The sequence below is a fragment of the Neoarius graeffei genome, chromosome 14 (genome assembly GCF_027579695.1).
Source record: "Neoarius graeffei isolate fNeoGra1 chromosome 14, fNeoGra1.pri, whole genome shotgun sequence".
Taxonomy (NCBI): Eukaryota; Metazoa; Chordata; class Actinopteri; order Siluriformes; family Ariidae; genus Neoarius; species Neoarius graeffei.
Genome location: NC_083582.1, coordinates 74,311,978 through 74,339,336, shown reverse-complemented (window position 1 = coordinate 74,339,336; position 27,359 = coordinate 74,311,978). Strand labels below are relative to the sequence as shown.

The 27,359-nt window shown below is 42.2% G+C and overlaps 1 protein-coding gene across 2 annotated transcripts; it reads left to right on the top strand.

Annotated features, from left to right (window-relative positions):
• Positions 1 to 757: 757 nt before the first annotated feature.
• Positions 758 to 22,099, top strand: si:ch211-152f22.4 (E3 SUMO-protein ligase ZBED1). Of its 2 annotated transcripts, XM_060939085.1 has the most exons (5): positions 758 to 952; positions 12,331 to 12,438; positions 14,499 to 14,606; positions 16,722 to 16,829; positions 18,324 to 22,099. In XM_060939085.1, the coding sequence occupies exons 1-5, from the start codon at positions 928 to 930 to the stop codon at positions 19,712 to 19,714; spliced, it is 1,740 nt and encodes a 579-aa protein (XP_060795068.1). In that variant the 5' UTR covers positions 758 to 927; the 3' UTR covers positions 19,715 to 22,099. The 2 variants fall into 2 exon arrangements, with proteins under 2 accessions (XP_060795068.1, XP_060795069.1); XM_060939086.1 differs by lacking the exon at positions 14,499 to 14,606.
• Positions 22,100 to 27,359: the final 5,260 nt, after the last annotated feature.

Sequence of the window (27,359 nt, the reverse complement as noted above, 5' to 3'; positions counted from 1 at the left end):
CTTAGATACAATGAAAAATTATTTATTTTTATTCCACATAAGCAAACAAACAGAACTTAATTACAGTATGTATTCCCCTTTTACCTGTGCCCACTACTGCCCCCAGGTGTCCACAACCAAAAACTGTTGGAAATAAACCAAAATAATGAAGACCTGCTTTATTATGTAAAGCAATTAACTAAACAAATAACTAGCAAAAGCGTCATTTTTACTAATTAGAGCAATACAATTTCAGCGTAGAAGGGCGATTTTTGTCTTGGGTTAGATGTGCGAAGGGCGCCGTTGCTTACAAGCAAAAAGGTCGATTGGATGGTCGAAATGTCCAGGATTTTTGTCAGACACAGGTGGCAACCCTATTCTCAGATGCTTTCTGCTAACTGATAAATATCATCATCTTTACATGTTTTAAACTTTACTTAACTTTTATTCTATTTTATTCTGCTGTTTTTTACTGAACTTTTACTTCATTTTATTATTTTATTTCTACTATTGTTTAATTCTTCTTATTTTTTTCTCTCTTCTTCCCCCTTTATTTTATGTAATTTTATTTTCTATTGTTTACTGTTTTGCTTTTACCTCTGTAAAGCACACTGAACTGCCACTGTGTATGAAATGCGCTATATAGATAAACTTGCCTTGCCTTGCCTTGCCCCAGGCACATCGATAGAAGGCGCATGCCTAAAGAGAAGTTGAGACTTAAGTTTCAGCAAAAATGAAACTGAAACATGAGCTGCACAACCAATCCAACCAAGATACACAGAGGTGTTGTAGCCAGTACGTCAACCAAACACATCTGTATTGACAGAAATCAGAAACTGTGTCACCGAAAATAAAAACACGGAATACTCACACAGAGTAGAGTCGTGTTCTTGAATAGAGACTGCAAAGCTTGGAAATAACTAAAAGGCACAAAAGGTTTTGTGGAACATGGATAAGAGGAGAGGTCATTCTGGTGAGTTTGGAGTATTTATTCTTTTCTTTTGGAACATTGTGGACTAAAAGAGTGTAAAATGCATGATGAGGGTCATTCCTACTATTTAGTGCCATTTCAGTGTGGTAAATTTCAATAAAAAAAGGAAAATATTCCAAGATTTTATCATTTCATCTGAAAGAGGGCTTGTTTAACTATAAGAAAAATGTATTTGTCCAGCTTAGGATATTATGCTTCAATAATTTTGACCAAATTCTTTGTACATGACGTTGGTCAAATCTCCTGTTCCGGGACATTCTCATCTCTATTAATAAATGTTTTGAATGAAGAGTTATTGTAGTATTTACATGTTCTAAGAGCAAAAATGTCCTTCACTTTACCCTGCAAATTTATTTCAAGGAAGTGCTTGAAATAAACAAGCCTTGTGTGAAAAACAACATTTTTTTTTTTGAAGGCACAATGTAATTTCAACATTTTTTGAATGAAAAGGTATTTCAATGGAATTTTGTTACATTTTTAAATTAGTTCATTTTGCAAATTCATTCCCTGCAAGTAGCCACAAAGAAATGCATAATATTTATTTTTTTACTTTATTAATATTAAACACACACACACACACACGCACCAGTAACAGAGTGGACAGAGGAGAAACAGGGCGGACAGGATATAACAGGGGGCATCACACATGAACAATACATTTCTGTCCATCTCTTTTGAATTACATATCGATCCCAAGACACCAGTGGTGCTGACCCCACTGAGTACCACTGGCTTCTGCTCCTTCTGGCTGGAGTCTCATCTCAGTGCTCCTGTGGAGGACGGCCCCGTATGGACAGTCTAAAGTCGCACTTGGAAGACGCTCTAAACACTTACAGTAATACATTTATGTCTGAGGACTACAGTTGACTTGCTAACTTTAGGACTGCAGTTGTCATGAACAGTTTTACACTCAAGTTTCCATCAATGAACAGTTTATAACTTCAACAAAACAGACTTCATGTTAAAACTATAATGAATTTCCTGGTTACACAATTATACTTTTTGACTATATAGGACACAGTTACAGAAGTGAGTTATTTATAATCCTGCTATCTATTATCACCCAAACGAGGATGGGCTCCCTTTTGAGTCTGGTTCCTCTCAAGGTTTCTTCCTCGTGTCATCTGAGGGAATTTTTCCCCTGCCACCTGTAACACTTCCTGATGTGGGTGGAGCACAGAAGCACGGCAGGCGAGAGTTGATGATTAGACAAATCACTTTACGAGGATGGGCCAAACGAGGATGGGCTCCCTTTTGAGTCTGGTTCCTCTCAAGGTTTCTTCCTCGTGTCGTCTGAGGGAATTTTTCCCCTGCCACCTTTAACACTTCCTGATGTGGGTGGAGCACAGAAGCACGGCAGGCGAGAGTTGATGATTACACAAATCACTTTACTTAGCTTTTTAGCTTTTCAGCTTGCTTGCTCACTCACACATGCGTTGTGGTTGGGGAGAGAGCTCCTTTTCTCTGCTCTCTCTCTCCTTTTATGCTCCATCCCTGTAACAAACACACACACACACATAAATTGACAGCAGGAGGAATGACTTAGCCACTTACCTTCCCCGACCCCACCCTCCATTCACAGACTGCTGCTTGGCCACGCCCCCGCTGCCACATACCCCCACTGCCCAACTCAGGCCGGAGAGCCATCTGGCATGAAGCTGACTCCTCCCCCCGACGGGACAGGAAGTCTGCTACCACCATCTGCGCCCCCGGCCTGTGGATCACCTCGAACTGAAATGGCTGGAGGGCGAGATACCAACGGGTGATCCGCGGATTGGCATCCTTCATGCAGTGGAGCCACTGGAGGGGCGCATGGTCCGAACAGAGAGTGAAAGGGTGCCCCAGCAGGTAGTATCGGAGGGCGAGGACCACCCACTTGATGGTGAGACACTCCTTCTCGATTGTGCTGTACCTGCTTTTGCACATCGACAGTTTCCGGCTGATGTACAGAATGGGGCGCTCCTCGCCCTCCACCTCCTGGGACAAAACAGCCCCCAGCCCTCTGTCCGATGCATCAGTCTGCAAAATAAAGTGGAGATAGAAGTCAGGGGAGTGTAAAAGTGGCCCCCCACACAGTGCAGCTTTTACCTCAGAGAAGGTCTGTTGGCACTGCTCTGTCCACTGGACCGGATCTGGAGCCCCCTTTTTAGTGAGATCGGTTAGCGGGCTGGAGACGTCCGAATAATTAGGTAGAAACCTACGATAATAGCCAGCCAGCCCCAAGAACCGTCTCACCTCCTTTTTAGTCTTGGGCCTTGGGCAGGCCACAATCGCTGCAGTCTTGTTAATTTGGGGACGCACCTGCCCATGGCCCAAGTGGAACCCCAGATACCGTACTTCCACCCGCCCAATCACACACTTTTTTGGGTTAGCTGTGAGGCCCGCTTACCTCAGTGACTTTAGAACGGCCCTCAGGTGTTCCAAGTGCTGCGGCCAATCATTACTGTAAATTATGATGTTGTCTAGATAGGTGGCCATGTAGGCAGCATGAGGGCAGAGGATCCTGTCCATAAGCCGCTGGAATGTAGCGGGTGCCCCAAACAACCCAAAAGGGAGCATGACAAATTGGTGTAATCGAAACAGTGTGGAAAAGGCCGTTTTCTCTCGGGATAGAGGAGTCAAGGGGATCTGCCAATATCCCTTTGTTAGATCCAGTGTCGAATAAAAGCAAGCAGCGCCTAACCGATCAAGCAACTCATCAATGCGAGGCATTGAGTATGCGTCAAATTTAGACACCGCATTGATCTTTCTATAGTCCACACAGATCCAGACCGACATGTCGGTCTTGGGAACCAGGACCACTGGGCTGCTCCAGTCACTGTGGGACTCCTCGATTATACCCATTTCAAGCATGGCCTTGAGTTCATCCCGAACCACCTTTTTCTTGTGTTCGGGCAATCGGTAAGAGTGGCTATGCACTACCACCCCCGGGGTCGTTTCGATGTGGTGTTCTATGAGGTGGGTATGACCAGAAAGGGGCGAGAACACGTCAGAAAATTCCTTCTGCAACTTGGCTACCTCTGTGAGTTGGGCTGGTGAGAGGTGGTCTCCACAAGGGACTGGAGTGGTCCAAGATGTTATCTTTTTTATCTCCAGCCCCAGCTCCGCCTTCTCTGGGACTACCGACGCCAACACCACGGGGACCCCCTCATTCCAGTGTTTTAAAAGTTTGAGGTGGTAGATTTGCAGTGCCCCATCCCTATCCATTTGCTTCACTTCATAGTCGACGTCCCCGACTCGCCGTGTGAACTCAAAGGCCCCTTGCCACTTGGCAACTAATTTAGAACTCGACGTGGGAAATAATACAAGCATTTTGTCTCCCGGTGTGAACTCTCTAAGGCGTGTGCCCCTGCCATACAGCCAGCTTTGACGTTCTTGTGCCTGCTGCAAGTTCTCCTGGGTTAGGTGTGTGAGAGTGTGGAGTTTTGCGCGTAGGTCAAGAATAGGGCTGCACAATATATCGAAAAAGTATCGATATCGCGATATCATAGTTTGCGATACACATACCGCAAAAATTACTTAAATTTCGATAAAAGGCACATTTTTCTGTGCCGTCCAATCACATTTGAATGTCAACAAGCGCCGCGGGATAACTTCGCCCCCATTGCAAAACAAGTAAAAGCCTCGTGGTGATAGCGGAAGGCGGGAGCAAGTGTGGTGAGACAAACTTGTGTGAGGAGGAACTGGTTTCCAAAAAAAAAAAAATGCATGTCTGCTATTTGGAAGTACTTTGGATTCAGGAGGGGTGATGTACTGCAAACTCAGGTACTTTGCAAGACATGTACCTGTAAAACAGTGGTGGGGCGGCTCACTGGGACAAACACTGCTGTACAGAAGCATAAAAACATAAAACCGCGCTCTCTCTCTCACACACACACACACACACACACACACACACACACTACCGCTCGCTCACTCACACACTACCACTCGCTCACTCACACACACTACCGCTCTCACTCTCACTCTCACACACACACACACACACACACACAACCACTCGCTCACTCACACACTACCACTCGCTCACTCACACACACTACCGCTCTCACTCTCACTCTCACTCTCTCTCACACACACACACACACACACACACACACACTACCGCTCGCTCACTCACACACTACCACTCGCTCACTCACACACACTACCTCTCTCTCTCTCTCTCTCTCTCTCTCTCTCACACACACACACACACACACACCACTGCTCTCTCACCCACATGTGTTATTAACAGATTGTGTTTGAGTTTATGGTGAATCTGTGTCGCTCACCTTCATCTCCTGGGAGCCGCTGAAATTGCCTTTTTGAATGCTTTATGTTAATGTAATGTAGTTTTCAGTTTTTTGTTTACTTCAACTTAAGACATTTTCTGCTGCACTCACAAAAATTAAGAGATTTAAAGATGATTGATGGACACCATTGCAGGTGTAGCCATGTTTTTCCAATAAAAAATAATGTTGGAATGGAAGCAATGCATTGGGTGTTTTTTTTAAATGCTAGATACAGGGCAGAACAGTGAGTAGAGGTAAGAAAAACATTATATATTTAATTATTGTGATACATATCGATATCGAGATATTCAGTCATGTTATCGAATATCGCATATTTTTCTGATATCGTGCAGCCCTAGTCAAGAACATACTGGATTTCATTTTTACTCTGTGAAGGTCCCTCCTCCCAATTTTCCTGTAGCACGTCCAGAATGCCACACGGCTTACACCCATATAATAATTCAAAGGGAGAAAACCCCGTGGAGGCTTGCAGGACCTCTCGTATTGCAAATAACAGGGGCTCAAGCCACTTATCCCAATTATGCGCATCTTCACTTACGAATTTACGGATTATGTTTTTGAGTGTTTGGTTAAATCGCTCTACTAAACCATCCATTTGTGGGTGATAGACACTGGTGCGGATAGACTTAATCCCCAGTAACCCATACAGCTTGTGCAGTGTGCATGACATACAGTGGCGCTTGAAAGTTTGTGAACCCTTTAGAATTTTCTATATTTCTGCATAAATATGACCCAAAACATCATCAGATTTTCACACAAGTCCTAAAAGTAGATAAAGAGAACCCAGTTAAACAAATGAGCTAAAAATATTATACTTGGTCATTTATTTATTGAGAAAAATGATCCAATATTACATATCTGTGAGTGGCAAAAGTATGTGAACCTCTAGGATTAGCAGTTAATTTGAAGGTGAAATTCGAGTCAGGTGTTTTCAATCAATGGGATGACAATCAGGTGTGAGTGGACATCCTTGTTTTATTTAAAGAACAGAGATCTATCAAAGTCTGATCTTCACAACACATGTTTGTGGAAGTGTATCATGGCACGAACAAAAGAGATTTCTGAGGACCTCAGAAAAAGCGTTGTTGCTGCTCATCAGGCTGGAAAAGGTTACAAAACCATCTCTAAAGAGTTTGGACTCCACCAATCCACAGTCAGACAGATTGTGTACAAATGGAGGAAATTCAAGACCATTGTTACCCTCCCCAGGAGTGGGCGACCAACAAAGATCACTCCAAGAGCAAGGCGTGTAATAGTTGGCAATGTCACAAAGGACCGCACGGTAACTTCTAAGCAACTGAAGGCCTCTCTCACATTGGCTAATGTTAATGTTCATGAGTCCACCATCAGGAGGACACTGAACAACAATGGTGTGCATGGCAGGGTTGCAAGGAGAAATCCAGTGCTCTCCAAAAAGAACATTGCTGCTCATCTGGTTTGCTAAAGATCACATGGACAAGCCAGAAGGCTATTAGAAAAAATGTTTTGTGGATGGATGAGACCAAACTAGAACTTTTTGGTTTAAATGAGGAGTGTTATGTTTGGAGAAAGGAAAACACTGCATTCCAGCATAAGAACCTTATCCCATCTGTGAAACATGGTGGTGGTAGTATCATGGTTTGGGCCTGTTTTGCTGCATCTGGGCCAGGACGACTTGCCTTCACTGATGGAACAATGAATTCTGAATTATACCAGCAAATTCTAAAGGAAAATGTCAGGACATCTGTCCATGAACTGAATCTCAAGAAAAGGTGGGTCATGCAGCAAGACAACGATCCTAAGCACACAAGTCATTCTACCAAAAATGGTTAAAGAAGAATAAAGGTAATGTTTTGGAATGGCCAAGTCAAAGTCCTGACCTTAATCCAAAGGAAATGTTGTGGAAAGACCTGAAGCGAGCAGTTCATGTGAGGAAACCCACCAACATCCCAGAGTTGAAGCTGTTCTGTATGGAGGAATGGGCTAAAATTCCTCCAAGCCGGTGTGCAGGACTGATCAACAGTTACCGGAGACGTTTAGTTGCAGTTATTGCTGTACAAGGGGGTCACACCAGATACTGAAAGCAAAGGTTCACATACTTTTGCCACTCACAGATATGTAATATTGGATCATTTTCCTCAATAAATAAATGACCAAGTATAATATTTTTGTCTCATTTGTTTAACTGGGTTCTCTTTATCTACTTTTAGGCCTTGTGTGAAAATCTAATGATGTTTTAGGTCATATTTATGCAGAAATATAGAAAATTCTAAAGGGTTCACAAACTTTCAAGCACCACTGTAAATGTAGTGCCTTGGTCTGTCAGGATTTCTTTTGAAATCCTGACCCAGGAGATAAAGTGGAAGAGCGCTTCTGCAATACTGCGTGCTGAGATATTGTGGAGAGGCACTGCTTCCGGATATCGCATTGCATAGTCCACTAGAACTAAAATAAAGCGATATCCCTGTGCTGACCAATCTAATGGCCCAACAAGATCCATCCCAATTCGCTCAAACGGGGTCTCGATTAGAGGAAGAGGGTGCAAAGGCGCTTTTGGAGTGGCCACTGGATTTACTTTAATTGGCATTCCTGGCATGCCGCACACCACTGACGGACATCCCCGCAAATTCCTGGCCAATAGAACCAGGCCATTATTCAGGCTAGTGTTTTATCTTGCCCCAAGTGTCCAGCCATGGGATTAAAGTGAGCCGCATGGAATACGAGTTCCCTACGTCTCTTTGGGATTAACAACTGGGTTATTCGTTCCTTAGTTTGAGTGTCCTGCGTCATTCGGTACAATCTATCTTTAATAATGGCAAAATAGGGGAAGGTAGGTGCTGTGCTTGGCTGAAAAGTTTGACCATCAATTACTCTCACTTGGTCAAACACATGCCACAAAGTCTCGTCCCGTGACTGCTCTAATGGGAAATCCCCAAGGGAATCCCCGAAAGAGGGAGGAGGAGCGGGCTGTTCCTCACTCTGATGCGGTGTTGACGTAAATGGTTCTGTGACAGCTTCTACAGTCAATGCCACACTGGGATCTTCCCATGACCTACTAGTGCAGGACCAACTATGTGTTAAATATTCCATTAGTTTTTTAAATCCCGGCCAATCAGTACCCAAAATCAACGAGTGGGTGAGACGGGGACTAACCGCCGCCTTTATTCTATGCATTTGGCCCCGGAATAGAATTTGGACAGACAGTAGAGAGTAATGGTGAACATCCCCATGCACACACAACACTTTCACTGCTTGTGCTCCCCCCCCAGTGCCTCACCTTTCACCAAGCGTTGGTGAATTGAGGTCTGATTACAACCGGAATCCACCAAAGCATGATATGTAGCCCCTTGAATACTCACTGGTATGCAATATGTTCCGGCCCTATTGGGGGCAGTTCCTGACGCATCGGGGATCCGGATTACAGCACCCATCTCCCTTGTGGAGCTCTGACCCTGGAGATGCTCCGATTCCCCGCCGCGCCAGCACACCGGCCCAGGCTTTCCCTCTGCACTGGTGTTATGGGTGTCACTCACCTGAGGAGGAGACAACACAGACACAGGGAGGAGAGGGGAGAACACAGGTGCGATGGGCCGGCTGGGGAGGAGCCAGCCGCCACCTCCGTGGCAGGGGAACGGGGTGGAGAGGGGGACAAGAGACAGGGGGAGAAAAGAGGGAGAGAGAAGAGAAGCGAGGGGAGACGCCTCGTCTTCCTGCCATTGGAGCCGCCTCCAGATGGTCCTCCGCCAGCTCAATGGCTCGCTCCAGCGATGCTGGGTGATGACACTGGACCCATTCCGCCATTCCTTCCAGAAGTCGAGAGACAAATTGCTCCAGTGCCATCAGATCAATGATCTCATTGGCGTCGCGGTCTTCCGCCCTCAGCCACCGCCAGCAGGCGTCCCGGATTTGCTGGCCGAATGCAAACGTCCGACCTCCTCCTCCAATGCCAGCGTCTGGAAGCGCTGGCGATGTTGCTCCGGGAAGCGGCTGAGCCACTGCAGGATAGCTTTCCTTAGGTCCGCGTAGACCAGCAGGCTGTCAGCAGGGAGCTGCTGCGCTGCAAGCTGCACCTCGCCAGTCAGGAGCGGGAGAAGGTGCGCTGCGTGCTGCTCCAGCGGCCACCCCATGCCTCGGCTGCTTGCTCAAAGAGAGCGAGGAATGCTTCTGGACCGTCCTGCGGTCCCATCTTCGTGAGGGTGGCGGCAGCGGTGATCAACACCCCTGCTGACATGAGCAGGTGCCAGAACGCCTGGCGATCTTCCTGCTGGGCCAGTATCAAGGCTTTGAAGCGTTGCTCCTGCTCCTTTCAGAGGGTGATCAGCGCTTGATGCTGGTTCTGCTGGGTGGTAGCGAGGGCAAGGATGAGCTCTTCGAATGGCAAGGACTCCATGGGGTGGTTCCCTTCTGTGCTCCCGGGTTTCAGCACCACTGTAACACTTGCTGATGTGGGTGGAGCACAGAAGCACAGCAGGCGAGAGTTGATGATTACACAAATCACTTTATTTAGCTTTTTAGCTTTTCAGCTTGCTTGCTCTCTCACTCACTCACACATGCGTTGTGGTTGGGGAAAGAGCTCCTTTTCTCTGCTCTCTCTCTGTCCTTTTACAGTGGCGCTTGAAAGTTTGTGAACCCTTTAGAATTTTCTATATTTCTGCATAAATATGACCCAAAACATCATCAGATTTTCACACAAGTCCTAAAAGTAGATAAAGAGAACCCAGTTAAACAAATGAGCTAAAAATATTATACTTGGTCATTTATTTATTGAGAAAAATGATCCAATATTACATATCTGTGAGTGGCAAAAGTATGTGAACCTCTAGGATTAGCAGTTAATTTGAAGGTGAAATTCGAGTCAGGTGTTTTCAATCAATGGGATGACAATCAGGTGTGAGTGGACATCCTTGTTTTATTTAAAGAACAGAGATCTATCAAAGTCTGATCTTCACAACACATGTTTGTGGAAGTGTATCATGGCACGAACAAAAGAGATTTCTGAGGACCTCAGAAAAAGCGTTGTTGCTGCTCATCAGGCTGGAAAAGGTTACAAAACCATCTCTAAAGAGTTTGGACTCCACCAATCCACAGTCAGACAGATTGTGTACAAATGGAGGAAATTCAAGACCATTGTTACCCTCCCCAGGAGTGGGCGACCAACAAAGATCACTCCAAGAGCAAGGCGTGTAATAGTTGGCAATGTCACAAAGGACCGCACGGTAACTTCTAAGCAACTGAAGGCCTCTCTCACATTGGCTAATGTTAATGTTCATGAGTCCACCATCAGGAGGACACTGAACAACAATGGTGTGCATGGCAGGGTTGCAAGGAGAAATCCAGTGCTCTCCAAAAAGAACATTGCTGCTCATCTGGTTTGCTAAAGATCACATGGACAAGCCAGAAGGCTATTAGAAAAAATGTTTTGTGGATGGATGAGACCAAACTAGAACTTTTTGGTTTAAATGAGGAGTGTTATGTTTGGAGAAAGGAAAACACTGCATTCCAGCATAAGAACCTTATCCCATCTGTGAAACATGGTGGTGGTAGTATCATGGTTTGGGCCTGTTTTGCTGCATCTGGGCCAGGACGACTTGCCTTCACTGATGGAACAATGAATTCTGAATTATACCAGCAAATTCTAAAGGAAAATGTCAGGACATCTGTCCATGAACTGAATCTCAAGAAAAGGTGGGTCATGCAGCAAGACAACGATCCTAAGCACACAAGTCATTCTACCAAAAATGGTTAAAGAAGAATAAAGGTAATGTTTTGGAATGGCCAAGTCAAAGTCCTGACCTTAATCCAAAGGAAATGTTGTGGAAAGACCTGAAGCGAGCAGTTCATGTGAGGAAACCCACCAACATCCCAGAGTTGAAGCTGTTCTGTATGGAGGAATGGGCTAAAATTCCTCCAAGCCGGTGTGCAGGACTGATCAACAGTTACCGGAGACGTTTAGTTGCAGTTATTGCTGTACAAGGGGGTCACACCAGATACTGAAAGCAAAGGTTCACATACTTTTGCCACTCACAGATATGTAATATTGGATCATTTTCCTCAATAAATAAATGACCAAGTATAATATTTTTGTCTCATTTGTTTAACTGGGTTCTCTTTATCTACTTTTAGGCCTTGTGTGAAAATCTAATGATGTTTTAGGTCATATTTATGCAGAAATATAGAAAATTCTAAAGGGTTCACAAACTTTCAAGCACCACTGTATGCTCCATCCCTGTAACAAACAAACAAACACACACACACACACACACACATTAATTGACAGCAGGTGGAATGACTTAGCAACTTACCTTCCCCGACCCCGCTCTCCATTCACAGACTGCTGCTTGTCCACGCCCCCGCTGCCACACCACCGTCGCCACAGGCTTGCTCATAAGGGATAAATAAATTTATTAGGGATAAAATTAGCTCATGTTTAAAGTCTTTAATTTTCTGGAAAGCTGCTTTGTAACAATGTCTGTTGTTAAAAGCACTATACAAATAAACTTGGCTTGACATTTCATTAAAGAAAGGTAACTGATTTGCATCCCTCCCTCCCTCCCTTCTTTCATGGGTACATATCATTGTTTTTTAATGGTAGAGGAGGTAAGACAAACTTTTAGAAATAAGGATGAGCCTATTTTTATACAAAATATGCCCTATTCTGTCACAGGGATTCAAATGGCACCAAATGCCTGGAATGACCCATGTAGTGATCAAGTTGATTTGGTAAATTTCATGTAACAAATTTCTGTAAGGGTCAGATTTACTCCATAAAAGTACAACATATATTTTTTGGATAAACACTGGAGTTCTGAATGAATGAAAGGAATTAAATTTGTAGAAAAACGATGCACTTTTCTGACATCTGTATGCAGTAAACTATGGAAAAGTTTGCTTTTGTTTTGTTTTTTTTGTGTTTTTTTTTTTAACTTGACTCAACCTTTGTACCTGGAGGTTATATAGTATACTAAGATTTTTAAAAAAAAGTTTCCCAAACGAAATATTTGATCAACTTCATGTTCTTTCAAAATTTTGACCTATAATCAGATACCATAATAGGTGGACTTTTAAATTATCTTGTTCACTTTCCAGCACAAAGACAGCCAACTCATTTCCAAACAGGGAGGAGGCATCATCCTTACAGCAACCAACATCTGCCCTTTAAACGTGTGTACAAATTCAGGACCTTCACCGAAGCAGGTAACACATTGCCTCCAAAAGATAACTGGGATCATATTGAAATTATTTTCTTTTTTTTCTTTTCTTTCCTTTTTTTAAGAGATACTTTAATGCAACAAATTTATAAACATTGTGCTTAACACTTACAGACACAGTTGAAATATTTTAATGATAAATTGCACCATTCAATTAAATTGTGGGGGCGGCACGGTGGTGTAGTGGTTAGCGCTGTCGCCTCACAGCAAGAAGGTCCTGGGTTCGAGCCCCGGGGCCGGCGAGGGCCTTTCTGTGTGGAGTTTGCATGTTCTCCCCGTGTCCGCGTGGGTTTCCTCCGGGTGCTCCGGTTTCCCCCACAGTCCAAAGACATGCAGGTTAGGTTAACTGGTGACTCTAAATTGAGCGTAGGTGTGAATGTGAGTGTGAATGGTTGTCTGTGTCTATGTGTCAGCCCTGTGATGACCTGGCGACTTGTCCAGGGTGTACCCCGCCTTTCGCCCGTAGTCAGCTGGGATAGGCTCCAGCTTGCCTGCGACCCTGTAGAAGGATAAAGCGGCTAGAGATAATGAGATGAGAATTAAATTGTGTTTATAGTGTGTGTAAAATATATAATTTTTTTTTAATGACTCAATATTTTAAAGTCACAGTGTCAGAAATCAGGCACTCATGGATGTAAGTGCAGGGGAGAGCGAGGATGCAAACAGGAAGCATAGTCAAATCAGTAAGCAAACTCATAGTCAGAAAGCATGCAGGAGTCGGTCAATCAGCAAACAGAATAGTAGAGAGCAGACTAAAAAGTTAAATGGGTAAACGTAGCAAAGGTTCAGGAAACTAGAGGCAGGCAGGACTCAGTATGACTGGGTAACAACAGAACAATACTTCGCACTGAAGGTGTGTGAGGGAGAGGCTTAAGTAGCACTGCTGATTAACAGTTAACAACAGTCAGCTGAACTTAATAAGCGGGAGACAGGGGGTGCTGTGAACTTTGGGCATTGTAGTCTTGGGAAGCCATGTTTGTAGTTTGGTTAGAGTTTTGACTCACAATGCCATTACTGACAGAACACCCCCCGCCGAGGAGCTCCCTCTGGGAGCTATACTCTTCTTGGGACGTCCTCTCCCCCTTGGTGCAAGTTTTTCAGGGTGCTGGGTGTGGAATTCCTGTGTCAACAGGGGGTCTAAAATGTTCTTAGCTTCTACCCAGCTACGTTCCTCTGGTCCTAGCCTTCCCGCTCTATCAGGTATTCCAACTGTCCTCTTCTCCTTCTGGAATCAAGGATTCTGTTTACCTGGTAGATGGGTTCTCCCTCAAGACTCAGATGTTGGTGTTCCTGGATGAGAGCATTCTCAGCAAGTGAACTTTGAATGGCGGGTTTCAGACATGCATGGAATGTAGGGGCAATGCAACTGTACAGTGGGAGCTCTAGTCTGTAGAAGACCTCGTTGATGTGACGTAGCACCCTGTATGGGCTGATGTAGCGTGCCTGAAGTTTCTTGCATGAATTGGGTTCCCTTAGGTCATATGTGAACACCCCTACTCTGTCACCTGGTGAAAATTCCGTATTGATATGTTTATCAGCATACTCCTAACCCTAGCATGCAGGGGTCAGTCGATCAGCAAACAGAATAGTAGAGAGCAGACTAAAGAGTTAAACAGGTAAACATAGTAAAGGTTCAGGAAACTAGAGGCAGACAGACAGATAGATAGATAGACAGACAGGAAGGCTCGGTATGACTGGGTAAACACAGAACAATACTTCGCACTGAAGGTGTGTGAGGGAGAGGCTTAAGTAGCACTGCTGATTAACAGTTAACAACAGTCAGCTGAACTTAATAAGAGGGAGACAGGGGGCACTGTGAACTTTGGGCGTTGTAGTCTTGGGAAGCCATGTTTATAGTTGGGTTAGAGTTTCAACTCATAGTGCCATTACTGACACAGAAATATCAGCTATAATATCATTCCTAGGTCTCAATATCCAGCATATTACCAGTATGTCCTATAATAGCCAATTCAAGTCATCATATAAAGAGAACTTTGACCAACAGTATTATTTATGAACAGAGTTTGTGGAAATTGTTTTGAACAGAAAGTGGGAGCTCCAGTAGACAATTCCATCATCATGGTTTGAGAAGAAGAGAACATGGCGACCTACCATACAACGAAGAGATTAAACAACAGCCAAATATGTGCTTAGGTGAGAATTTGCAAAATGTCTAGCCGAAATGATCTACAACCCCAATTCGAAACAAGTTGGGATGCTGTGTAAAATATAAATAAAAACAGAATATGAAGATTTGCAAATCATGGAAATCCTATATTTCATTGAAAATAGTACAAAAACAACACATCAAATGGTGAAACTGAGAAATTGTTATTGGGTTGTTGTTTTTTTTACATCTATACTCATTTTGAATTTGATGTCTGCAACACATTTCAGAAAAGTTGGGACAGGGACAACAAAAGACTGAAAAAGTTGTGTAATGCTAAAAAACAAACAAACAAACACCTAATTAGGTTAATTGGCAACAGGTCAGTAGCATTGCTGGGTTTAAAAAGAGCATCCCAGAGAGGCGGAGTCTCTCAGAAGTAAAAATAGGGAGGGGTTTACCGCTCTGTGAAAGACTGAGTGGGAAAACAGTGCAACAATTTAAGAATAACGTTCCTCAATGTAAAACTGCAAAGAATTTGAGGATCACATCATCTATGGTCCATAATATCATTAAAAGATTCAGAGAATCTGGAGAAATCTCTGTATGCAAGAGACAAGGCTGAAAACTGACATTGGATGCCTGTGATCTTCAGGCCCTCAGGAGACACTGCATTAAAAGCAGACACGTGTCTGTAGTGGAACTCATTGAATGGGCTCAGGAACACTTCAGAAAACCATCGTCTGTGAAAACACTTCATTACTGCATCCACAAATGCAAGTTAAAACCAGATATAAACAATATCCAGAAACGCCGTCACCTTCTCTGGGCCCGAGCTCTTTTACAATGGACTGCGGCGAAGTGGAAAACTGTCCCAAGGTCTGACGAATCAAAAGTAGAAATTCTTTTTAGAAATCACGGACACCACGTCCTCCAGGCTAAAGAGGAGAGGGACCATCCGGCTTGTTATCAGTGCACAGTTCAAAAGCCAGCATCTGTGATGGCATGAGGGGGCATTAGTGCACATAACATGGGTAGCTTGTACATCTGGGATGGCATCATTAATGCTGAATGATATAAACACGTTTCAGAGCAATATGCTGCCATCCAGACATGGACTAGTTTTTCTGCATCATGCAATGACATTAAATTTCTTATCTTTGCAATATTTCTGAGATGAAAGAAAGCTATCCAGGTGATGTTATCAATGTGAGTTTCGAATGAAAGACTGGGGTCAATAATCACTCCGAGGTCTTTTACTGCTGCACGTGAAGAAACAGAAAGGCCATCCAGAGTCACTGTGTAATCAGAAAACTTACTTCTAGTTGTATGTGGTCCTAGTACAAGTACTTCAGTCTTGTCAGAGTTAAGCAGAAGGAAATTAATAAGCATCCAGTGTCTAATGTCCTTAACACATTCCTCAATTCTATTAAGCTGGTGTCTCTCATCAGGTTTTGCAGAGACATACAACTGTGTGTCATCAGCATAACAGTGGAAACTAATACAATGTTTACGAATAATATCGCCCAGAGGTAACATATATAGAGAAAAAAGCAGTGGACCCAAGACAGAACCTTGTGGAACACCAAACTTTACCTCGGTACGTCTAGAAATATCACCATTTATATCAACATACTGATAACGATCAGTTAGATAAGACCTGAGCCAGGAGAGGGCCATTCCCTTAACTCCCACAACATTTTCTAGTCTATCCAGAAGAATGGAATGATCAATGGTATCAAATGCTGCACTAAGGTCAAGCAACACAAGTAGCGAGACACAGCCCTGATCAGACGCCAACAGTAGGTCGTTTACTACTTTAACCAGTGCTGTCTCTGTGCTATGATGAGGTCTAAATCCTGACTGATACATTTCATGGATGTTATTCCTATGTAAATATGAGCATAACTGCAGTGCCACAGCTTTTTCAAGGATCTTGGAGATAAAGGGGAGGTTTGATATCGGCCGATAATTGGACAGCTGACAGGGATCAAGGTCAGGTTTTTTAATCAGGGGTTTGATAACTGCTAGTTTAAAGGATTTGGGTACATAGCCAATCATAAGAGAAGAATTTATTATTTTTAGATATACTTAATCAAATGTGTGTGGAAATTCTATGGGACTGAGAAGAGAATTATTATTGTTGTTCTTATTTTGTACAGAAAGTGCAAGTTCCAACAGAGAACTTCATCATCCTGGTTCAAGAAGAAGAAAATATGACATCCAGTTTCACAAGCCCGATATTAAACAGGAGCCGTCCACAAGCATAGGTGAGTACAGTACTGGATAGCTCCATAGGGACATATTTAGAGCTAGTGACTGGAGTACAAAGGTCACATCAATATTTATGTGGAGAAATTTGGGCATATTCAGAGGTGGGTTACATGTGTTTCATATCTCAGAGGTTGTCAGAAATTTTTGGAGTAAAAACACCCGATTTTTTTTTTAATAGTACACATGGACTTACCTTTAAGTGGACTGAAAAAAACCCCACACAGACTGAAGAAGGAAATATTTTTTCTGCCTGCTGTCAATTGTAATATGATGGAACATGAAAACCAGAGACAACTAAAAATGAATAAATTAAAAAAGAGAGCTCTGTGATGACCTGGCGACTTGTCCAGGGTGTACCCCGCCTTTCGCCCGTAGTCAGCTGGGATAGGCTCCAGCTCGCCTGTGACCCTGTAGAACAGGATAAAGCAGCTACACATAACGATGAGATTAAAAAAGAGTAATAGGCTGATATCAGTGAGATTTATTGATTTTTTTTTCAACAAAATAACAGAAATGGGAGTGTCTTCACAATGTACACATGTTTGTCATGATGAAAATCCCTTGCACGCTAGGTACAACAAGGAATATTGAACACAAACTGATTGTTTTGTTTTTTATTGTAAACGCTTACTATAAGGATAAAGTAGCCCTTAATCATTCAGCGGTCACATAACCATAACATGTCTGGACTAGACCCCGAAGCCGCCGCCAGGCGCCGCTAAAACCTTGGACTTGCTTGAAATCCTTGAAGACGTTTCACCTCTCATCTGAAAGGCTTCTTCAGTTCTGTCTGACTAGTGGGGAGTTCCAGGTATTTATCCTCTAGTGGATCAAAAGCAGCCCTAAGGAGAGTCATTGAGGTCACCTGGGTCGTCAAGTCATCCTGTAGGTGTTAGGGTCACTGGGGCCAGGTGTGAATGGTGTTAGCAGCCTAGAGAGTCATTGGCGTGATCTGTAGGTTGTTGGCTCTCTCTGCCATCATGTGTGAATCCAGGTCATAGTAAACTGTAGGTGCTAAAGAAGGAAAATGGACTTGCTTGAAATTCTTGAAGACATTTCACCTCTCATCCGAAAGGCTTCTTCAGTTCTGTCTGACTAAGAGAAAGCCAATGACCCACAGATCACCCCAACGACTCTCTAGGCTACTAACACCATTCATACCCGACCCCAGTGACCCTAACAACCTACAGGATGACTTGATGACCCAGTTGACCTCAGTGACTCTCCTTAGGGTTCCTTTTGGCCCACGAGAGGATAAATACCTGGAACTCCCCACTAGTCAGACAGAACTGAAGAAGCCTTTTGGATGAGAGGTGAAACATCTTCAAGGATTTCAAGCAAGTCCAGTTGCCTTCTTTAGCATCTATGGTTTAATGATGTACTTTCTTTTCTGGGAGAGTGTGTTCAGAGACACATCAGGCTCATTTGATCAATCAGGCTGTGTAATTGATTTGGCGATATATAGCATTCTTGGTGTTTTTTTCCTCTAGGAGACAATTTTTATTTGAGAAAACACATCCTGAAGATGATGATTACAGATCTACAGACACCAAGACTTGTTGAAGAAGCTGGATTCCACCATTTCATGAAAGTCTTAAATCCCAGTACTGATGCTGTACTAAGTGCCTCTGCAATCCAACATGAACTTGTGAATATGTATGATATAACAAAGAAAAAAGTAAAGAATGCAGTAATTAATGCCACACACCCAGTGCTCTCTGCTGAGCTATGGATCTTGAGTGAAGAAGAGTCCTATCTGACAGTAACATGTCACTTCATTGATAAGAAGTGGGAACTGAAATCCTATACACTAGACACAGCTCAACTTCTCGGCGAACACACGCCAGAAAATGTTCATCGGCAACTTTGGAGAATTTCAAGAGAATGGGAGATCACTGATAAAATTCAGGTGGTGGTTATCAATGTTGATGGAATGAAAAAGATTAATCCAAAGCCAAACTGGATGTACATACCTTGCTTCAGCCACACCCTCAACAAAGTCCTTCGAGATGTTGTCAATGACACTGACTGGCGATATCTGCTGAAGAAATGCCGCAAAATTGTTCAATTTTTCCACCACGAAAATGAAGCTTCATGGCGTCACTGTTTGGCCCAGTCTTCTTGTGTTGACTGGGTTGCAACACTTAACATGGTGAAAAAGGTCTGCCAACAGTGGCCGAGCTTTTCCCAAGTCAACAATTATAAGCGTGCAGATAATCTTTGGCTCAATGAAAATGAAAGGATGTTGCTGGAAAATATGAAGAAGGCACTAACGGTTGTCAAAGACGTCACAGAGGCAACTGGGACACGCGGATATGTTTCAATCTCCAACCTCATACCTCTGCATGACAAGCTTCAGTTGAACCTGAGAAGGCTAATACAACAAAAAAACAAGGTAGCCTTGAAGCTCAGTGAACAGTGTAAACATCACTTTGAAAACATCAAGCAACATATGTGGTGTACTCTTAGCACAGCGCTGGATCCAAGATTCAAAAGCATTGTACTGAAGTCTCATGGAGGAGAATCAGTCAAAATGCAGATCATAGACGAAATGCGCAAACAGGCGAGTGGAACAACAAGTATCAGTTCCCATAAAAACTCTTTAGGTGAGATGGATTATGAAGATTTAGTTCTGCAATACGCTACAGAAGGAGACATCTCGGCAACTCAGAGTCCACTTCAGTACTGGGCAGCGAAAAACAAGTCTAAAGACTTGGCCATGGTTGCACACAAATACCTCAGTGTGATCTCCACTGCTGTTCCGATAGAGCAGATGATGCAGGAGGACAAATCACAGATCATTTTCAACAGAAGGAAATGCTTGGAGATTAAAGATATCAACATGATGCTGTTTCTGCATGGCAATCACCAAAACATATGAACTGTGGTGGTGTGAGAGAACCTGTTCTCTTAGATAAAGTTCTGAAAACTACAGACTTTCCTGAACTATCTGAATCATTTATCACTTGAGGTAAAAGTCATTCACGGCATTTAAACATGAGCTGCATTGTAGTCTCACGCGGCGTCTTCACTCGACTGATGTCTGTTCGTGTAACATGGAGAAATCGTCTGTTCTATTGGCTAAATTTCTTGTTATTAATGTCTACAGAGTGTCATGATGTGATCATGCAGGAGCAAAGTGGACATTTTGACATCTAGTAATCTAATTACAAGCTGAATTAATGAGGCTTATTTCAAATTCATGATAGCATGGCGAGCACATCCCCTGGACAGGACAACCATTGCAAATGCATGCATGCACACACACACACACACACACACACACAAAAAAAAAAAAAAATTGAAGCAATTTCAAGTCACTAAACCACCGACCAGCATGTTTCTTGGGATTTTGAGGGCCTGTGAGAGGAAACTGGTGAACCCAGAGGAGTCCCACATGAACAGGAGGAGAACATGTGAAATCACCATGTCATTCTTAATGTAAATAATTAGAGGTAAATTCTCATTTTTTTTAATGAAAAGATTGTATAGAGAGATACAAATGTAACTGTATAAGGAATAATGTATTTTCATGTTAAAATGGGCACAGTGGTGTAGTGGTTAGCGCTGTCACATCACAGCAAGAAGGTCCGGGTTTGAGCCCCGGGGCCGGCGAGGGCCTTTCTGTGCGGAGTTTGCATGTTCTCCCCGTGTCCGCGTGGGTTTCCTCCGGGTGCTCCGGTTTCCCCTACAGTCCAAAGACATGCAGGTTAGGTTAACTGGTGACTCTAAATTGAGCGTAGGTGTGAGTGTGAGTGTGAATGGTTGTCTGTGTCTATGTGTCAGCCCTGTGATGACCTGGCGACTTGTCCAGGGTGTACCCCGCCTTTCACCCGTAGTCAGCTGGGATAGGCTCCAGCTCGCCTGCGACCTTGTACAGGATAAGCGGTTATAGATAATGGATGGATGGATGTTAAAATGGTTTAACATATTTATTCTATCCACATTCACTGGATATGAGCCATCGTGCACTCTGATTGGCAACTCTACTACTAGGATATCAGCTCATATACCGTGAGTAGAGAAAAATAAAATGGCAGAGCGTGTTGCTGAACCAACCGAGGACGAAATAAAAACTCTACTTGAAAACAAAACCCCAAAAATTATCAAGTATTTAAAAGAAACAGAAATGGCTAAAACAACAAAGTTTTTTTTTTTTCCTCCCCAATATCTCCTGTTCCACACTCCAGCCCAGTTGGAGGCAGTAATGCACCTTTAAGTTGGTTTGCTAACTGCCAAAAAAAACCTAAAGAAGAAGAAAAAGAGCAACCCCCCCCCCAAAAAAAAATACAAAAAAAGCAACAAAAAATTCAATGAAAGTATTTGATGGTAAGAACATATCTCTTTTTTTTAATGTTCAAGGATTATTATTATTATTATTATTATTATCATCACATTTTTCACAAATTGCTCCTGTCATTTCGCCGGCTTGTTTGCATTCTAAGCAGAAATGATTTTGCCGGATGTTTTGTATAGTTTTTATTTATCAAATTTGAAAAAAAAAATGCTCTGTTTCTCAAAATTCAGTGAATGTGGATAGAATAAAACAGTGATTCCACTCAATCTCATCGTACATGGCTCGGTGCTATGCGCCTCGTCAGCTATCAGCTCATGTACGACCCGATTTCGTGGAATAACTGCTAAATGTCAGAACAGTGAAACATGTCTGATCATGTGACACAAATCAAATACACTATATGACTGACCATCGCACCCTTATGTGCTCGTTGAAAGCCCTGTACCCCGAACTCGGCAACAGTTTGCCGAAGGTCCACATACCAGTGTGATGGTCAGGTGTCCACATACATTTGGACGCACTGTATAGTGTATGTTTAACCTAATTTTCTGTCTGTAAATCCAAGTTATTCAACTCTCACTATTTTACTTTACTATTAAATGACCTGTTAATTTGTTCTAGTTTACTTCAGATGATAATTCCTTCAAGAGAGCTGCAGTTGTAATTAAAAATGTGTCCTGATCATAATTTTTGTACATTTTGAAATCATGTGCAGTTCTAAATCTGATTTTAATATACGTACAAATCAGTCACACGAGAAAATGGATGGAATAAAATGTAAAATATTCTGGAGTTTTAACTCAGATGGATGTCAAATTAAAGGAAAATGCAGTTGAACATACTGTACAGATTCACTGCTCATCGATTAGTTTGTGAAATTCTGACTTTTTTGTTTTGGATGTTTGCTTTAACTTAACATTATTAAAGACTGTTTGTTTATTTTTATGAAAATAATTGTACAAATTAAATTTTTGTCACAATACCTCAAGATGTTTCAACTGTTATACACAAAAATCTATGTCTAAGGTGTTTAATTTTATATGTGATTTTAATACTAATGGAATTTTATCATGCAGCGACTATAATAATGTATTTCTGGATATTAACTATACATTTAACAGCGTAATATTATCGTTTTGTTGTTTATTGATATTGTGGGGGTTTTATTGATTTTTAATTCATTAACTGTCATTTATTTATTGTTTTATTTCAAAACATTATGCTGAAATTTCAGTAGGAAAATTTATGACCGGCTTTATGTTTTTGTTTGTTTGAGGTTTTTCATCTATAAAAAGAAATCTAGTCAGTGGCGTGCACAGACATTTTGGGGGGCAAGTGCTCTGGGGGGAAAAAGGGCACTTTTTTGCGCATGTGGAACACCTTATTATAAAAGTCTGAGATTTAACCCTCCTCTTGTGTTCATAATCATATCAAAGTTTTGGGTATTTTTCTGTAGTTCCATCTTTAAAAAGTCTGATAAAGTCTGAAAGTCTGATCTTCCCGTCACTGACTTGAGTCTCAAGACTGTGTTTATTCACAGATTTCCGTGAGATCATCTTAAAATTTGTAACGAAATATACACACTCAATGGGCTCAACGGAGCTCTCCTTTATTTGCATAACGGCGTGCATACTAGCATAACGTGATATTCTTAATCATGTTATAAAAACAGGTCGGAATTGATGGAGAGTGGGGTTGCCTCAATGGTTTAGGCTACATTTAAAATGTTGTTCAGTTTGTTTCTCCATATGGAAAGGGAGCAAATAAGCTGGCAAAGGCTGCCATGTGCAGTTGTTTCTGTATGCAACGGGCTACTTTACGACAAAATAATTACAGCTTGGGCTTAGAGGGCAAACAATACATTTTCACTCGATTCATGTGTTACCTGGCTGGTGGGGCAGGGGAAGAGCTGACTGACTGCCCGATGTGTTGTCTGCGCTACGACAAGGCCGTGGCTTCCAGGATGCTATGCTGCTGCAACCTCACATTGAATGCACTGCACGCTTGTTCACGTGACAGAGCAAGAGAGACAGAGGCCCGGTGTGTGTGCGGAGGGGGCACACATCAGGACATTATTTTCACACATGCTTTTAATGCCGCGGCTTTTCTAAAAGATCATGTCGACATTGGCCTCAGTAAACTGTAAAAAAAAAAAATTCAAAAGGGCACTTTTTTGGACAGAGGGCAGAGGGGCAGGTGCTTGAGCACCACCTCATGTCTATCTGTGCATGCCACTGAATCTAGTGACACTAAAGTTATTTAAAATTAATATTTAAATGTCAAAATGTCCCAACATTTCCTTCTATTGTTGTGCCTTGTGTTTCTCCAACTAAATAAATATAAATTCTGAAGTGTTCTAAAGCACAAGTGCTGGTTTTCAGTCATTATTTGTGTTGTGCTGAAGGAGTTAGTGTTCATCACTAATGCTTGGACCTGTAGTGACGGAACCTCCACATGATGGAGACATCACCACAGATATCAACCTGACGATCTCATTTCCTCACACGAGCCTGAACATATGACGGAAAACTGAGCGTACGGTCATTTCCATGCATTCGTGGATCAATGTGGATGTCAGCAGAGGCTATAATCAAATCTCATGTCAAGTCTCACGTCATGTCCGCAAATCTGGCTGAGTGGAGAATTATTAGACTATATATTCTGACTGGCACATGCTGCCCAATATTCATCACTTAAAAATATATAACGTATGCCAAAATATCATATTTTGTAAAGATCTACAGTTCTGGTCAGAAATTTACATACAGTGACATGAATGTCATCTTGGATATGAATGTCACGGCAATATTTGGGCTTTCAGTAATTTATTTGAACTGTTCTTTTTCTGTGGCAGAATGATTGTACAGCATACACCTTTAATGCAAAAAAAAATAACCCACTAGAATTTGGTGCACAAGTTTTAATTATCTTTGGGGTTTCTGAAATCAACACAGGGTCAAAATTATACATACAGGGTCAAAAATTTACATATGCTCACTTAGATTATTAATTCAGAGGTGCTAAAACTTCCAAAATGTCTCTTATCTTGCCAAGGCCGAGGTCTCTTAACTTCCTGTTCATGATCATGATTGACTACAGCTGGTAGCTTCTCTGTGCCTTCATAAAAAGGGTTTGTTTACAGCACTCATTGGATTGACCAACACACAGTAAAATGGGAAAGTCCTAGGAGCTCAGTGCAGATCTGAGAAAGAGGATCACAGATATACACAACTCCAGAATGTCTCTTGGAGCCATTTCTAAAAAAACTGCAAATTCCAAGATCGGTTCAAACAATTGTATCCAAGTTATTGTGAGGTGTAGTCACTTTGCTTCAACAAAACCCAAACTGTCACCCTCAGCTGAAAGGAAATTGTTCTGGATGGTCAGGAACAACCTGGGAACCACCATGGCACAGCCCTGCCATGAACTGGAAGCTGATGGATCACTGTCTACAGTTCAGATCACCATGGACTAAGAGACTGCTATCCAAGAAACAACCTCCTGCTCCAAAATTGACACCTTCAAGCTTAATTAAAGTTTGAAGTTGACCACACGGATGAAGAAAAAGCCTTCTGGAGGAAAGCTGTATGGTCAGATGAGACAAAGATTGAGTTGTTTGGCCACAATGACCACCATGTACAGAGGGACACTGTACCAGCTGGTGGTGGTGGTAGGATCATCATGCTCTGGGGCTGTTTTGCTGCCAGTGGAACTGGTTCATTGCACAAAGTGGATGGAATAATGAAGAAGGAGGACGACCTCAGAATTCTTCAGTATAAACCATCAGAAACTTGAACACGACTTGGGACTTGGGAGTTACAACAGGACAATGAACCCAAACACACATCAGAGCTGGTTGTGGAGGATAAAGCAGGCTAACATTAAGCTTAAAACAAGTCCTGATTTCAACCCTGTTGAAAATATATTGGACCGTGCTTATAAGTCAAGTCCATGCCAAGAAAACAATGCAAATTTAATTGAACTCTACCAATTCTACCATGAAGTCATGAAATATCCAACCAGAATTCTGCCAGAAGCTTGTTCATGGTAAACAAAAATGTTTGGTTAAGGTGAATCTTGCAAAGAGACATTTTACCCAAATATTAGGTGTGCTGTATGTATAATTTTGACCCTGTGTTTATTTCAGAAAACCCAAAGAAAATTAAAACTTGTGCACCAAATTCTAGTGTGTTTTTTTGCATTAAAGCTATATGCTGTACAATCATTCTGCCACAGAAAAAAAAAACAGTTCAAAGAAATTACTGAAAGCCCAAAATCACCGTGACATTCATATCCAAGATGACATTCATGTCACTGTATGTAAACTTCTGACTACAACTGTCCGCCAACTATGTGTCATATATCCCGAGCATACAGGCTAACTGGATAATAGTTTGCAAAAGTTTTTTTTTTAACAATTAACAGTTTTTTGGTGCAAGTTTAATTTCTGTTATTCATGAATATGTAGAGGCGTGCTACAAATTAATGCAAAATTATTATGCATGGTAAAGTGGTGTTGTAGTGAGTTGGGACAAGCAAAATGCTCTTTTCTAGTTCCTCTAGATTTTGTAGGTTTTATTATCTCCAACTTTGTTGAAGGAGGCTATAGTTTCACCTCAGTTCGTTTGTTTGTTTGTTCCCAACATAAGTCAAAAAGTAGTAAATGGATTTTGATGAAATTTTGAGGAAAGGTGAGCCATGGGCCAAGGAGCAATTGATTAGATTTTGATGCAAATCTGAATAAGTGGCTTGGCGGTGGTATACACCCTACCGAGTGCTCTTCTAGTTAAAGTTTTAAATGGTCATAGTGAAGGAAAACTTACCTGTTTTTCAAACGGCTTTCACCTTTACATCTATATATGTCAATATAATATCAGTGAAAAACAAATGGAAACACTCTATCGCGTTCATTAGCTCAACTGACCATAAAGCCGATGAGCTGTTGCCATGGCGTGGCGTCCGTCGTCCACAACTCAGTTAAATCGTATCTCCTCTGTCAGTTCTCCACAATTTCCGTTCCGATTGTTTTGTTTGAAAGAACTCATCACTCCGCACAAAACTTGGTCATTGTTTTCTCAAATTTTTTGCTAACGATTTACTAATTAGGCCAAATTAATGAATTTTCCAGGCCTCTCACGAGAATTGTATCTCCTCTCTCATTTCATCTGATTCCAATTCTGACTGATGTTTGGGTAGATCTTCCCATGAGGAACAAAACTGGGTCATTTGTTTGTTGATTTTCCTGTTGTAAACAATTTGTTTACAGAAATTTGTTATCAGAAATGGACTGTATTGGATGGATCATGTTGTACCTATGACAGAAGAGAGAACAGTCAAAGCACTGTTTTATGGTGAACTTGCAAATGTATAAGAAAGATTGGTCGCCCACTTCTTAGATATAAGGACACTATCAAGGACACATATATATAATTCTATCCACATTCACTGGATATGAGCAATCACGTGCTCTGATTGGCTACTCTACTACTAGGATATCAGCTCATATACTATGAGTAGAGAAAAACAAAATGGTGGAGCACTTCAAGTCAGATACATCACTTTGTTATCAAGTATTTAAAAGAAATAGAAATAGCTAAAATAATATAGTCCATCCGTCCCCCCCAATATTTCCTGTTCCACACTCCAGCCCAGTTGGTGGCAATGATGCCCCTTTAAGTTGGTTTGCCAACTGCCAAAAAACCCTAAAGAAGAAGAAGAAAATGGCAGTGCATGTTGCTGAACCAACCGAGGACGAAATAAAAACTCTACTTGAAAAAAATTTTAAAAGCTCAACAAAATATGGAATAAAAGTATTTGATGGTAAGACTGTATCTTTTTTTGTTTTTCCAAGAATTATTACGATCATATTTTTCACAAATTGTTCCTGTCACGGCAGCACGGTGGTGTAGTGGTTAGCGCTGTCGCCTCACAGCAAGAAGGTCCGGGTTCGAGCCCCGTGGCCGGCGAGGGCCTTTCTGTGTGGAGTTTGCATGTTCTCCCCGTGTCCGCATGGGTTTCCTCCGGGTGCTCCGGTTTCCCCCAAAGACATGCAGGTTAGGTTAACTGGTGACTCTAAATTGACCGTAGGTGTGAATGTGAGTGTGAATGGTTGTCTGTGTCTATGTGTCAGCCCTGTGATGACCTGGCGACTTGTCCAGGGTGTACCCCGCCTTTCACCCGTAGTCAGCTTGGATAGGCTCCAGCTTGCCTGCGACCCTGTAGAAGGATA